The sequence below is a fragment of the Nicotiana tomentosiformis genome, chromosome 4, assembly GCF_000390325.3.
Source record: "Nicotiana tomentosiformis chromosome 4, ASM39032v3, whole genome shotgun sequence".
NCBI classification, from domain to species: Eukaryota; Viridiplantae; Streptophyta; class Magnoliopsida; order Solanales; family Solanaceae; genus Nicotiana; species Nicotiana tomentosiformis.
Genome location: NC_090815.1, coordinates 104177526 through 104191913, shown reverse-complemented (window position 1 = coordinate 104191913; position 14388 = coordinate 104177526). Strand labels below are relative to the sequence as shown.

General features: G+C 34.0%; 1 protein-coding gene across 1 annotated transcript; it reads left to right on the top strand.

The window, feature by feature from the left end:
- The first annotated feature begins 7028 nt into the window (after window positions 1-7028).
- Window positions 7029-7853, top strand: LOC138910275 (uncharacterized). Its single transcript, XM_070201504.1, has 2 exons — window positions 7029-7110; window positions 7231-7853. The coding sequence occupies exons 1-2, from the start codon at window positions 7029-7031 to the stop codon at window positions 7851-7853; spliced, it is 705 nt and encodes a 234-aa protein (XP_070057605.1).
- The last annotated feature ends 6535 nt before the right edge of the window (window positions 7854-14388 follow it).

Here is a 14388-nt window from a genome sequence, read left to right as displayed (position 1 = left end):
AAAAATAGAAGAAGAAGAAAAAACGCTAAACAATAGTAAAAAATAAAGTGCCATAACAACTCACCACTGTAAAACATCATTAACTACCTTCAAATATGTTCACAAACACCATATAAAATCACTGTCACCCGAAGAAGAAGAAGAAGAAAGAGGAGAAAAAAGCCTGAAGTTGTTTTAAAATTGGGTACGAGTTAATTTTTTTTTAAAAAGTGGGTATAAGTTAAATGGGGGGACCAAGTAGGGTGTCCGTGCAATTTTTTTATATGTCAATTTGGAGATAGATTCCTCAAATTCTTAAACAAACTTTATATATCCGGTAACAACATATAAGTCATAATAATTTATTCAAAATATTCAAGAGATGTTTGAAGAAAAAATGTCTTTAAAGAAATAATTGTTTGAACCTCCGAATAGTGATAGCGCCACATAAAATATTTTATGTGATGGAGTACACTGTTTAGAAAGTCACAGAAAATATTAATCTAAAGTTTTATAATTAGCTAAAGAATTTTAAAATATATGATTAAATCTTAGTCAAAAGAAAATTATTTCACTCTTCTCTAAGTTTTGGTAGTGTCCTTTTGAGGATGCAAGAAGTTATTAACTTACTCGTTCCTTACTTTTCTTCCAATTGGCTAGCTATATTTTGGTTACAGAAAAGGGCCATATATGCCGGTGAACTAAGCGAATTAGGATAGATATATCCGTCGTTAATAGTTTGGCACAGATATGCCCAATCCGTCCAATACTTGCTCATTCATGCCCTTAGTTTAACAGAACCACTATTTTGTCTTTCTTAAATAATTAATAACCGAACCCAACCAAAATCTGCTGACCCGCTTCGTTAGGACCCGACCCACCCTTATTTCAAAGATATTTTTTGATATATTATTTTTATTTGATTGAGAAATTGTGTGATAATCATATTTATTTATTTGAGTAATTTGATAATCAATATTTTTTGTTATACATCATTTCGTGAAGTAATCCTACTAAAAGTAGTAATTGATATTCATTTATTATTTTAATAATATAATATTCGAATTAGTTTGTATTTTTTTCAATCATTTTACCATCTATTTTTATTTTTTTCACAATCTATTTGTATTTTTCACCAATACAAATACAAATAACTCGATGTTCACTATAACTTAACCTGATAGATCCGTTTATTTGTTTAGATAAGTGATCATTATATGATTGATTACTAGTTTATTAGATTATTTTCTGCACTACAAATTTGTTATGAAATAAGTAATAAATTGTTAAAACAGTGGTGCTTCTTTTCCATTTTTATTAATTAATTATTTCATAAAAAATATTATTTCATAACAAGCACCACTGTTAATTCTTTTTCCATTTTTATTAATTAATTATTTCATAACAAATATTATTTCATAACAAGCACCGCTGAGAAAAATAAAAATAGATGGTAAAATGATTGAAGAAAGCACAAACTAATTCGAATATTATATTATTAAAATAATAAATAAATATCAATTACTACTTTTAGTAGGATTACTTCCCGAAATGATGTATAGCAAAAAAAAAAAATCGATTATCAAAAATTACTCAAATAAATAAATATGATTATCACACAATTTCTCAATCAAACAAAAATAATATATCAAAAAATATTTTTGAAATAAGGGTGGGTCAGGTCCTAACGGATCGGGTCAACAGATTTTGGTTGGGTCCGATTATTAATTATTTAAGAAAGATAAAATAATGGTTCCGTTAAACTAAGGGCATGAATGAACAAGTATTAGACGGATTGTGCATATCTGTACCAAACTATTAACGACGAATATATCTATCCTAATTCGCATAGTTCATTGGCATATATGAAGTACTATATTTTTCTTGCGTTTATTTTTTTTTTTTCATTGGCACAGTGATAGCTGGTAACTCATAATGTTGAGTGGTACATATGAAGCACGACTTTGAGGGTTTAGGTGATAAATCAATATCTAGAAGTATGATTAGAAAAATAATTAGGTAGCGAATAATTAATTTTCATATCTAATCTTAGAAAAACCACATGTGATTACATTCAGGGTAGTCGGTATCTGTCGACTAATGCATGCCCATAGTGGTTGTTGGATGTCAGTACTATATCCAATCAACTTCTCTCTTCTTTTCCTTCCTTTTATTTGTTTCAATTTTGATTTTCTATGTTTTTGTTAAAGCCAATCTTGCCACACAATGACACAGAGGAAGAGTAAATTTTACAAATAATCATATAATTATGATTTTTTTTCCCATCAAAGTCATATAATTATGTTTTCTTACAAAAAAAATTCATAAATATTTTACTGATTCACAGAAAAATTATTGTCATCATAAAATACAACTTTTCTTTCTTGATTTTATTTTTTATTTTCAGTCTAATAAATAGTAATCCAATTTCAAATAGGTTTTGGTAAAATGGGAACTCATGAAAGTTTGGATTAGTTCAAAATTTAGTAGTGATGAATGGGTAAGTGTTGTGAACAGGCCAATTACTGATTATACTGTTGGGCTAGAAGCTACCATATTTGGGCCAATTAGTAGAATACGGAAAACTAATGTATGTGAGATCTAGATTGAGAAAAAGCTACTCCATTAAAATACTGGTAGCTGAAGGGAATAGGAGACTTATAAATAACATGAGCCTGTAGTGATTAGGGTATTCTTTCACTTTGACTTTTCTTTTCCTAGTTGTTTGTAGTAGAAACTAGAAATTAGGAACCTCCTTTTCTTCTTTATTTTTTCCGTTTATTTCTGAATTTTAAAGCAAGAAAGGAGATGAACTCCTCTATCAGTGTTTTAATTATAATTTTTCATTTTAATACTATCCCCTTCATTGGTTCAAATGATCAAGGCAAGTTAAAATAAATTAAGTCAACCAAGATGTTATTATAATCCACCTCCCCAGTTTATTTAGGTCAATTTGGATAAAGGCAAGATGAGTTGGGGAGTGTCATATCAATCCATCCAACTCAAAACTTCTTTCACGTTCGTTTTTTAAATCTCTCACAATACAATTGAGTTGCTATATAACAATATAAGTTTGTTCTATAACAATAATGTATGTCTCAAAGTATTCACTTCATTATTTGTTTAACTAATATATAGTACATGAAAAATTACAGGTTTATATAGTAAAAACATAGAGGAATGTGGATGCTTTCTTGGGAAACAATTTGTGATTTAGAGAGGATGAAGATGAATCAGAAGGGCGAGAAGTTTGGGAGGAAGAAAAGTAAGTAAGCTTAAAGGTTCCCTGCTAAATATACCAAGACCATTAAATTTGAAATTATCTATATGGCTTTGATTCGATAGACTTGGGAAATGCGGAAGCTTTTATTACTGGAATGAATCCTCTTCTTCTCTCATAAGATACAAGTTAGAGCTGACTCCAATCTTGTTTTATTTAAAACAATTTTCCCATAAACTACGCCCACAAAAATAACCATATAGGAAGAAAGTGATTTTCAATACTCCCTTTCTTTATGTTTTGTGCTGAATTACTTTTAACAATTTATCAATATTAAAAAAAATTTAAAAAAATTGTGCTATTTATGGTAATAGAAATTTGCCGTTTAGGTATAGAAGGTGAATTCGAACCATAAACATGCTACTTCACATACATTTATATTATTTTTTATTATATTACTAATAAATATATAGGCAAAGGCGGCTCAATATAGTTAATGACCTAAAATCAAATTTTAATAAGAAGCCCTAAACTTTTTAATAGAATTTACTTGTTGTTTATAGTGTAATATTCTTACAAGATATAAAGTTTTAACTTCACATAATAATATAATTATTTATAGTGGTGAAGCTTTATTCACATTAATAAGATATTAGCCATTTATTTATGATACATTACCTTTGACATTCTTATAAAATACTTTAATTACTAATATGAAGATTTAAATAGTTTAATTTAAAGTTCTAAAATACTTTTATTATTAAAAATTTAAGTTATCTTCTCTCTTTCTATTTGTATAAAGATTTTGTACTTTCTTATTTATTCTTTTACAAGATTTAATATTATAAGCGAACATAAAAAAAAAAAAAAATTCCTATTAAAATTTTTTGGGGCCCTCAAATTTTTTGGCCTAAAGAAAAAGCTTTACTAGTCTGGCCTTGGCCCTTGTGTAGCATCTGTTTATCGGGATGAAGCCATTTAATTTGAGTTTTATGGCTCTATTTCTCATTTTAATCAATAAAAACTTTTCAGAAAATTATACGAACTGCGCACGCAAGTCTAGGAATGATGAATAGTGATTTTTGAGGTCTTATAACATAGAAATAATTATTAAATTTAAAGATGACCTTTTGGGTCATCACACAAAAAAAAGGTAAAAATCTTCTTTTTCCGGTAAATGTTGATCTAAATTGATACTGAATGGGATTCACGCCGTAATATCCGGTTGAGGGAGAATATTACGGCCCCCTGCTCGTCATGTGTAACCGTTCACCGTGTCCCCCGAGGTCCAGAAGCTATACTTGGCCCCGATCCGTCATTTCACCGAGTTTGATCTCAGATGCATCGTTTATTCCTCCTAGGTTTCGATACGAGGGGCTCATCGGCCTCAATTATAATCACTTCGAGCCATGCTTCCTCTTTGTTCCTTCATCGGGGAATCAGGAGAAACTTTGCCCCTGATTTCACCCATGCATAGATAGTCCCCTCGTTTCCCGGAGAGTAGATTTATCGAAGCGACGAGAAGCGACAAATTCACCCCGGTTCCTTCTTCCGTACACTATAACCGAGTTGACGGGTCAGCAAAACGTCCTATCAGTCGCGTCGTTCTGATTTCGGACATGTGTCAGCCGCCGATTGACCATCCTTGAAATCAAAACGTCACGCATTGATTACCCTTTCTCTATAAAAGCTTCGACCCTTTTTTTTACTTTTTTTACTTTTCGATTCCATAGCTCCCTGACTTACCCTCGAATTCTTCACTTATTTCTAACCCCTTCAAACCTTCATCCATTGTTTTCTAGATCTTTATATTTTTATCTTCAAATGTTCATACTCCTTCTTCAAATCTTCTAGTTATGACGAGTTATTCGACAACTATTTCCACTTCTCTCTCTAAAACAGAACATCAACGTCTATTTTCTAACCAACGTTCACTACACGCGCCCACCGATGGACCCGTCAGATGGCGCCGCTCCGGCGCGTTTGGAAGGTCAATCGACTCCAAATTCAACGACGAACCAACCTACTGAACTAATTGATACAAAACTGTCCTATGCTACCAAGGTCATCTCCTCCTCGAATACTCCGACTCCACCAAATCGCCATGGTAGGGACTCTGTCATAGTTACTCATACCATGCATAATGGAATGCCGGTGGTTCTTTTCAAAGCAACAGACTATTACGGTGTTATGGCTGAAGAGTGCAAGCTCACAATTATTGGGCGATTTCTCAAACCAAGGCCTCACATTGACAAAATTAGGTCAAAATTCAAGGAGTTAATCTCGATTAAGAGCTCTGTCAAGATTGGGGTTTACGACAACTACAATATTTTCCTTGATTTCACCAATGAAGAAGATTTTAATTCAGTTTGGTTTAAAAGGGTAATTTTAATCGAAGGGCAGCAGATGTGGCTTCAAAAATGGTCCCCTAATTTCAAGCCTGAAGAAGAACTGCCTATTGCTCCGGTATGGGTCTTCCTTCCGGGTTTACCTTTTCATATGCATACATGGAACTATGTTAAACAAGTGGTGAGTGCAACTGGCACTCCCTTTGAAATGGATCTGGCTACTAGAGGAAGAACAAGGCCTAGCATGGCAAAAGTCAGAGTCGAAATTGACCTGCTTAAAGACTAGCCTAATTCTGTATATGTTGGACAAACATATGACAATGCTCCTCCGAAAGGTTTTGTGCAAACAATTGAATTCGAAGGCATCCCTAAATACTGCAAATTATGTCGAAAGCTGGGACACAATATGATCAACTATAGGGTGCTAGAAAGAAAGAAAGCTGCTGAAAACAGGGAATTGGAAGCTCAAAAAACTATTGCAAATCAGAATGATGAAACAAAAGAAAATGAAATGGATAACAAACAGAAAGCTTCTGAAAATGGAAGTGCTATTAACAAGGGGCAGGATAGAGACAGTATGACATAGAACCAATTGAAACAAAAGAGTGACAATGAAATTGAGAATCACCATCAAAAGCCTTCAAATAACATCAATGATAGATCCAGCATAAAAATTAAGAAGAGCAAACAGAGGAAATTGCCAAAGAAGAAAGCTAAAGTTATCTTCAAACCTATGCTCAACCTATCGGATGTCACAAACAGGAGAAAGAAGCACAACAAAGAGATAACATTGGCTCTTCAAAATTTGAATAAGGAAAGTGATCACGAAGTGGCTGAAAATGATCAGAGGCAGTCGAATAATAGTAGAAAAGGGGAGCAATTTGGGGCTGCCAATAAGCAGGATACCTCTAGTACAAACCCAAGTAGGTAGGATCATAATACATATTCCAATAACAGTGAAACCAAAGAGAATCATCAGGAGTCGATTCAAGAAAATGATGTTCAAAATAGAAATGAAGATCTTGAAAACAGACAAAAGGGAAAGAAAGCTCTTAACATAAGAGATTATGTCAATGAATCAACCAACGTTCCTTCAGAAATTAGAAATCTTCTTGGGATTGATGTGGTAGTTGATCTCAATATGGAACCCAATCCAAAACAAGACAAATATGTTACTAGCCAACAAATTGAAGTGACTTCCCCTAATAGGGTGACAATTATGATTCCTGAAGATCTGCTCCAAACAGATTCGAAGGAGGGATCCTTTCAGATCATAGGTGGTAAAGAAAAGAGGAAGAAAAAAGGAAGAAAGAACAAGTGCAAAGATACTACACCTCCTAAAGGAGGACACTCATGCTGACTTGAATATTGTTTCCATGATAAGGGTAATATTTTGGAACATTAGGGGAGTAAATACCAAAAACGCCTTGCCAAGGTTAAAAAAATTGATTACCATCTATAAGGTGGAATTTGTTGCTATTATGGAAACTTTTGCCAGTATCAATCAAATTGAAAGGTGCAAGAGATTCCTTGGCTATCAACACTGTGGCTCTAATACAAATGGTCAGATTTGGATCATGTGGTCATGCAACAACATGACTACTGTATTGAACAATCACGAGCAATAACTTACTATCAAATTGCATTATGGGGCAGTTAACAGTGATCTCTATATTACAACAGTGTATGCTAAATGCACTCCTGAAGAAAGGAGAGAGCTGTGGAGTAGTTTAGAGTTAACCAACCTTCAGGTGAATGGTCCGTGGTGCATCAGGGGTGATTTCAATGTCATTCTAGACCCAGATGAGAAAAAAGGTGACAGACCTCATAAAATGAGTAAAAGTCTTGAATTCAGTACTTGCATAGATAACTGTGGAATGATGGACTTGGGTTTTGTTGGACCAATATACACTTGGTGTAACAATTGGGAACCAAGAAGAAGAATATGGAAGAGGTTGGATAGAGTGTTTATCAATGACGAATGGTCCCAGTTTTTTCAAAACAATACAGTTAACCACTTGGCTAGAATTGGCTCTGATCATAGACCTATTCTAATTCAATGCCATGTTTCTAACCAACAGGGGCCTAAATATTTCAAGTTTTTAAATTTCTGGACTAACCAACCAACTTTTTTGCAGGTAGTTGAAGAAGTCTGGATGAATCATGTTAATAGAAATCCTTTGTGGAGACTTCGACAAAAACTTAGAATGCTTAGCAGAAGGCTGACTCAATGGTCTAAAGAGGACATTGGTAATGTTTTTGATCAAGTTCAATATTGGGAAAACAAAATGAAAGACCTTGAGTAGAGTGATCTTATTGATATCAATGACATCACTAGAACTGAACTGAATAAAGGCCAAGCAGAATACATTAGATGGATGGGGATGCAGGATGACATTCTCAGGAAGAAAGCTAGGGTGAACTGGTTCGAAGAAGGTGATGCTAACACTAAATACTTTCATAGCACCATCAGAGAGAGAGAAGGAGAAGGCTTCAAATTCTCAAAATCAAAGACCACAGAGGCCACTGGATTGAGGGGGATTCTAACATTGGCAATGCAGCTGTCCACCATTTTCAATAGTTCTTTAACATCAATCACCACTTTAATGATCAAAATATCATCAATTGTATCCCTCAATGTGTAACTGATGATGATAATGTAAACCTCGCTGCCATTCCTGATACAGAAGAGATTAGAGATGTTATTTTCAGCATGAGTCCTACTAGTGCAGCTGGGCTGGATGGATATAATGGAAAATTCTTCCAAACCTGTTGGGATATCATTAAGGAGGATATTACTGATTTTGTTCAAGCTGTCTTCAATGGTAAGAGACTCACTAAGTTTTTTTCTCATACTTACCTGGTTCTTATTCCTAATGTGGACTCTCCTAGTAGTTTCTCGAATTTGAGATCTATTAGTTTGAGTAACTTTACGGCCAAGATTATCTCCAAGATCCTTTCCAGAAGGCTGAATCCTATCCTAGAGAAGCTTATATCAGAGAATCAGAGTGGCTTTGTGAAAGGTAGATTGATCACTGAAAATATTCTACTAGCCCAGGAGATTGCTCAAGGTGTGAACAAGAAGAACAGAGGGGGCAATGTTATTATAAAATTCGATATGGAAAAAGCTTATGATAGAATTTCCTGGACTTTTATGATGGCAGTTATGAGAAAATTTGGCTTCTCTAAAAATTGGATTGACATTATCTGGGGGCTTCTACAAGGTATCTGGTACTATATTATCATCAATGGGGCTAGAACTGGTTTTTTTACATCTACTCAGGCCTCAAACAAGGAGATCCTTTATTGCCTTCATTGTTTATTATCGGAGTTGAGGTTCTCTCTAGATCTCTTAATGAGCTGAATGACTTTATTAGCTTCACTCCTTTTAGCATGGATCAGAGGGGTCCAATGATCAACCATTTAGCTTATGCCGATGATATTGTTATATTCTATGGAGTAAACAACATGACTATCAAGCTTATCAAAAAGGTTATTGACAGGTATGAAAAAGTGTTTGGGCAGAAAGTTAACGATGACAAAAGTTTCTTTATTACAGCCCCTCACACTTGTGCCACAAGAATCAATAGAATTAAAAATGCTACTAGTTATATGGATAAGTCCTTCCCTTTCTCTTTTCTGGGGTGCCCTATATACTATGGGAGGAAGACTGGCAATCTCTTTGATGGTATGCTCTCCAAAATTATCAAAAAACTCAATGGATGGCAAACCAATATGATGTCTTCTGGGGAGAGAATAATTTTGATCAAACATATCCTGCAATCCCTTCCCTTATATATTCTATCTGCTATGAATCCTCCTAAAGGAATTACCAAGATCATGGAGAAACACTTTGCAAACATCTTTTGGGGTACCAATAAAGGTAAGAATAAATATCATTGGTCTTCATGGAACAATCTTTGTCTCCCTAAAGATGAGGGAGGAGCCGATGTTAGAAAAATGGAGGATATCATTGATACACTTAGCATTAAAAGGTGGTGAAGATTCAGAACTCAACCTTCCCTCTGGGCCAACTTTCTCAAGAGTAAATATTGCAAAAGAGCTTATCCGGTGAACAAAAGGCTAAATCCAACCGACTCTCATATTTGGAGAAACATGCTCAAAATCAGGAACAAAGCGGAGAATAACATTAGATGGGAAGTTCAGAAAGGTAATAGTAGCTTTTGGTGGGACAACTGGACAGGCAAAGGTGCTTTAGCCAATCTTTTACAAGGAGGTGGGAGATCTACTAAAGTACATGTGAAACACTTCATGAATAATGGAGAATGAAATATTGGCAAACTCAATGAATTTCTCCCTGCTCATATTACTGATAATATTGCTCACCTGGAAATTGGAGATCCAAATGAAGACGACTTCCCCGTTTGGATTATTTCTAATGATGGAAACTTTTCTTCTAACTCAACATGGCACTCTATTATATTCAAAAGGCAAAAGAATGATTTTATAAATAAAATTTGGCATAATTCTATCCCCTTCAAAATGTCTTTTATAACTTGGAGAATTTTCAAAAATAGGTTGCCATTTGATGATGTTATTTGCAGGTTTGGTACTAACATCATTTTCAGATGTTCTTGTTGTTCTTTTGCGCAGGTAGAAACAGTGCAACATGTCTTCAACAATAGTGAAGCTGCCAACTTCATATGGAATACCATTGGGAATGCACTTGGAATCAAACACCAACAGGAACCTGTTATTGCTACTTTCAAGAGATGGTGGGAGATAAGCGCCAACAATAAAGTGCATAATCAAATTCTTCAGATAGCTCTCACGATCATATGCTGGGAACTTTGGAAACAAAGAAATGCGTGCAGATATGGAAAACAGAAGAGGTTTCAGCTGAACACTATGAGACATCAAATCATTTGGACTTTAAAAGCAGCTATCTCCAACACTGTTCCTGGTGACTACACTCAGATGGAATGGCCCTTACTATGTGATAAAATTGAGAGACTCATACCATCTCAAAAATGGATACAAGTTACATGGGAACTTCCTCTACTCGGAACTGTCAAAGTTAATACGGATGGTAGTTCTTGCAAGAAAAGTGGAAAAGCAGACATTGGAGGGGTGGTCAGGGATAGCCAAGGGGATCTTATTATGATATTTTCTATTCCTATCAGTTGTGATAGTAATACCATGGTGGAGGCTAAAGCAACAGAGTTTGGAGGGAAATGGTGTAGCCAAAATGGATACACTAAGTTTTCTCTCGAACTGGATTAAATGGTCGTAGTAGACATGCTCACAGAAGGAGACACAAACAATATAAAGATAAATAGGGTGATTGACAGAGCATCCTACATTGTTAAACAATCTAGAGCTACTGTCAAACATTTCTTCAGAGAAGGTAATCATGTAGCGGATTGTCTTGCTAAATTGGCTACCACCATAAATCAGAGAAGGTTGTTTCATTTATTCCAACATATGCCCAACAGTGCAAAAGGACTTTTTCTCCTAGATAAATGGCAACTTCCTAGTATAAGGACAAAGTATGAAAAATCTAATTTCTTTGTTAGCTAATTTGTTCATAGGTTACCAGGAAGGAGGGTTATATATGAACCTCATTTTCCTATTTTTGGGGTGATTGTTGTATTTTCTGAGGTAAGGTCTAGTCCCCCTCTTGCGCTTTTTTGAATACAACATAACCTAAACGGCTGTCTGGGCAACTTTATATATATAAAAAAAATCTTCTAGTTAGACCTTCATACCTTCATCCCTATTTTCAAATCTTCATCCTCATCTTCAACTTCCACCCTGGCCACGGATGCCGAGGTGGCCGTTCCTGAGGTGGCCCCGGAGCCTCCTTTGAAGAGCTTCGTCCCCGGGGGCTGTTCCATTGAGAAGGACTTCAAAGTCGAGAAGGCCTCCAGTCAACAGAACCGAGGCGAGAGAGTATTGTAGCTCCCCACAAAAAAAGTTTCGAAATATTATAAGGTTATTAAGAGGTCCGACGTGTGCTAATTATATTTATTTGTATGCGTGTATTTATTAATCATATAAAAGATATCACACAAACATAATAACAAGTGTACGAGGTATATTTGAAGTGATATAGGGCCTAAGGAGAGCCCTTGGGACAAGTCAAGTTGGAAATTACATGATAGACTAAAGTTCCAAATGAGTACGCGCAAGACATAATTTTGGACGAGCATATATATATATATATATATATATATATATATATATATATATATATATATATATATATATATATATAAGGATTTATATGGTGAAAAACCTATCAAATGAAAGATCTTCGAGTCTAGTTTCTAACGCTTCAAGATGTTCATCATTTGGACATTCCTACAAGAAGTTATGATCAAATTACCAAAGACTGACAGTGAAGTACTGCCATAGCGTTCGGGATTAGAGGAGGAGTGAAATGGGGACACGAAGCGTACGGGGCAGCGTCCAAAACCCAGAAATTTGGGCTTACATGTACAAGGTTGGAGAGAGAGAGAGAGAGAGAGAGAGAGAGAGAGAGAGAGAGAGAGAGAGTATTTTGAGCTTTTGTGGTTAGGGTTCTTGAGGCCAAGAGGTGATTTTAAGCTCAAAACAAGTCTAACCAACTAAGATAAGTTATTAATGATATTTTAGGTTAATTCTTACTCAATATACATGAGTTCTAATATCATTATTACATACAAATACTAGATTTTATCATCAAATCCTCAAGAATACAAAAATCACCAAAGTTATAATTTTTCAAGATTGATCTACTAGAGGTAATTTTAATGCTTCAAACTCATTTATTATGAGTAGTTACAAGTATTTGTAGCATTTGTTACAAGTTTTAACGATTGAAAGATTGGATTATAAAACACTAGTTCATGGCATGAATAGTACTTTTGAGAAAATGAGAGAGAAGATGAATGGTAATCTTGGTGACGAAATTGATGAATACAATGAATCTATGAAATTATTTGTTAGCAAAAGTTAGAAGTGATCAACTACGTAATCACCCGAATTGTATATTTTGCAAGTGTTGATTATAGAAGATGATGAATAGTAACTTGATGGCATTGGATAATTAATGTAGTATCATTAATGACTTCGAATGGGTATTAAATTATAAGAATGAAGTTGAATAGGCTAGCATGTGAATCTATTAGGCGATTTGAGTTGTTGGAGGCTTGTATCCAACTTATGAGCCATAAATGGATATTGATCAATATTTTAGGTTATATTTTGATATAATTAGGATATCTAATTGTAGATATCGACTTGTTGGTTATATTTGAGCATTTTAATCAATATTGGAACGATGGAAGAGAATTGTAAGCTTGTGAATGTTCATAAAGCGAAAGCGAGGTAAGTTGATTAAAACTTACTCTTCTCGAGTAGTTTTCTCTAAACTTATGCTTTGGACTATATGAAATTGTTTATAAATGTGCACCCATACTTGTGGGGGCAAGCAGGGAAGGATGTCACCAATTATCTTAAATTGTGTTGCATAGAAAAGACCTTATTATTTTATTTTTAAAAAAATAATCTTGTTTCCAAGGACTTGATGTCAAATGACACTTGAGGAAAATATTATAAGTTTTATTAAAAATTTATATTGATGATAAAGAGATTAAACATTTGAGTTCTATTGTTATCTTTATTTTATAAAATAGAAAATATGATATTTTAAAAATTTTACATTTTGACATAGCACTTGTTAAATCTGTAAGGATTGGAATCTCATTTTGTTAGTTGCTTTAATATGAAATGAGAAAGAATTTCATTTAATTTTGTTCAAATGATTTGGATTGACTATAAATGTCATAATTTGGTAAAATAAATACTTTGAGGCTATTTGGCTATGAATCTATTTTTGGAGAATCAAATATTTTGGGAGTTACTTGTGTTCACCGAGATTGGCTTCGGATATATTGTGTTCATCTTCATGAAACTACACGTGCCGGTGTAGGCGTAGATGGCCACTTTGTGGTATAGACTACGGTAGAGTGCTCTCCCTCGAGAGAGTACTATTTTGTGTTATTATTAGCATGGCTGAGTTGATTCATATGGAACTACGATGAGACGATCTAAGAAAGTAGGGTATATGATACTTGCCGCTAGGTACATAATCTAGTTGATCTTTTTGTGTCGGTGATGGTATAATACTCCCAATGAAAAGTAAGGATGATTTTCTTATGTTTAGGCTTAAGGAGCCGAAAGTGATTTTAATGACTTGATGAAATTGAAATAGTTTTGTATGATCTTTATTAAAAAAATCACAAATGATATAAATATTTTAAAAGTTTACATCATGGTTGAAATTTCACTTGTCTTTTCATAAAAAATGACAAAGGATATGAATTGATAAAATTATTATTATTTTGTATGCGATTTTGATTGTTTTATTTTTATCAAATCTTGTCCCAAGAACTTGAGTTAGAGAGAATCTATGACACTTATTTAGTAACATTGTGGTTGGCCCCCTTCAGGGTCCCATTTTCTTTACGTGTTTCAGGATAAGATATGGCACGTGATGTGTGGACATGCCTAGGATGACTCTCTTTCCGAGGTGTGATAACTATCATGTTATTTATTATTTTCTTTTGTTGGAATTATTCTAAGTGTTGGTTCTATTCTTTGGTATAGAGGCTCCATAGATAGTTGTGTTGGATTGTAAAAATAGGATTGTGGACGTCATGCATAAAGGAATAATTATTTAATTTGATTATATCATTTTTATGAAAAGTTTCATGTATGATTTTTGAAATGAAAAAATATTTTGTAACTTGATTTGAAAATGTACAAGATTTTGAATTGGCTTCCACAATTATACTTGTTCTTGACATATGGGTTGGTTTGCTTGGGTCAGGTAGT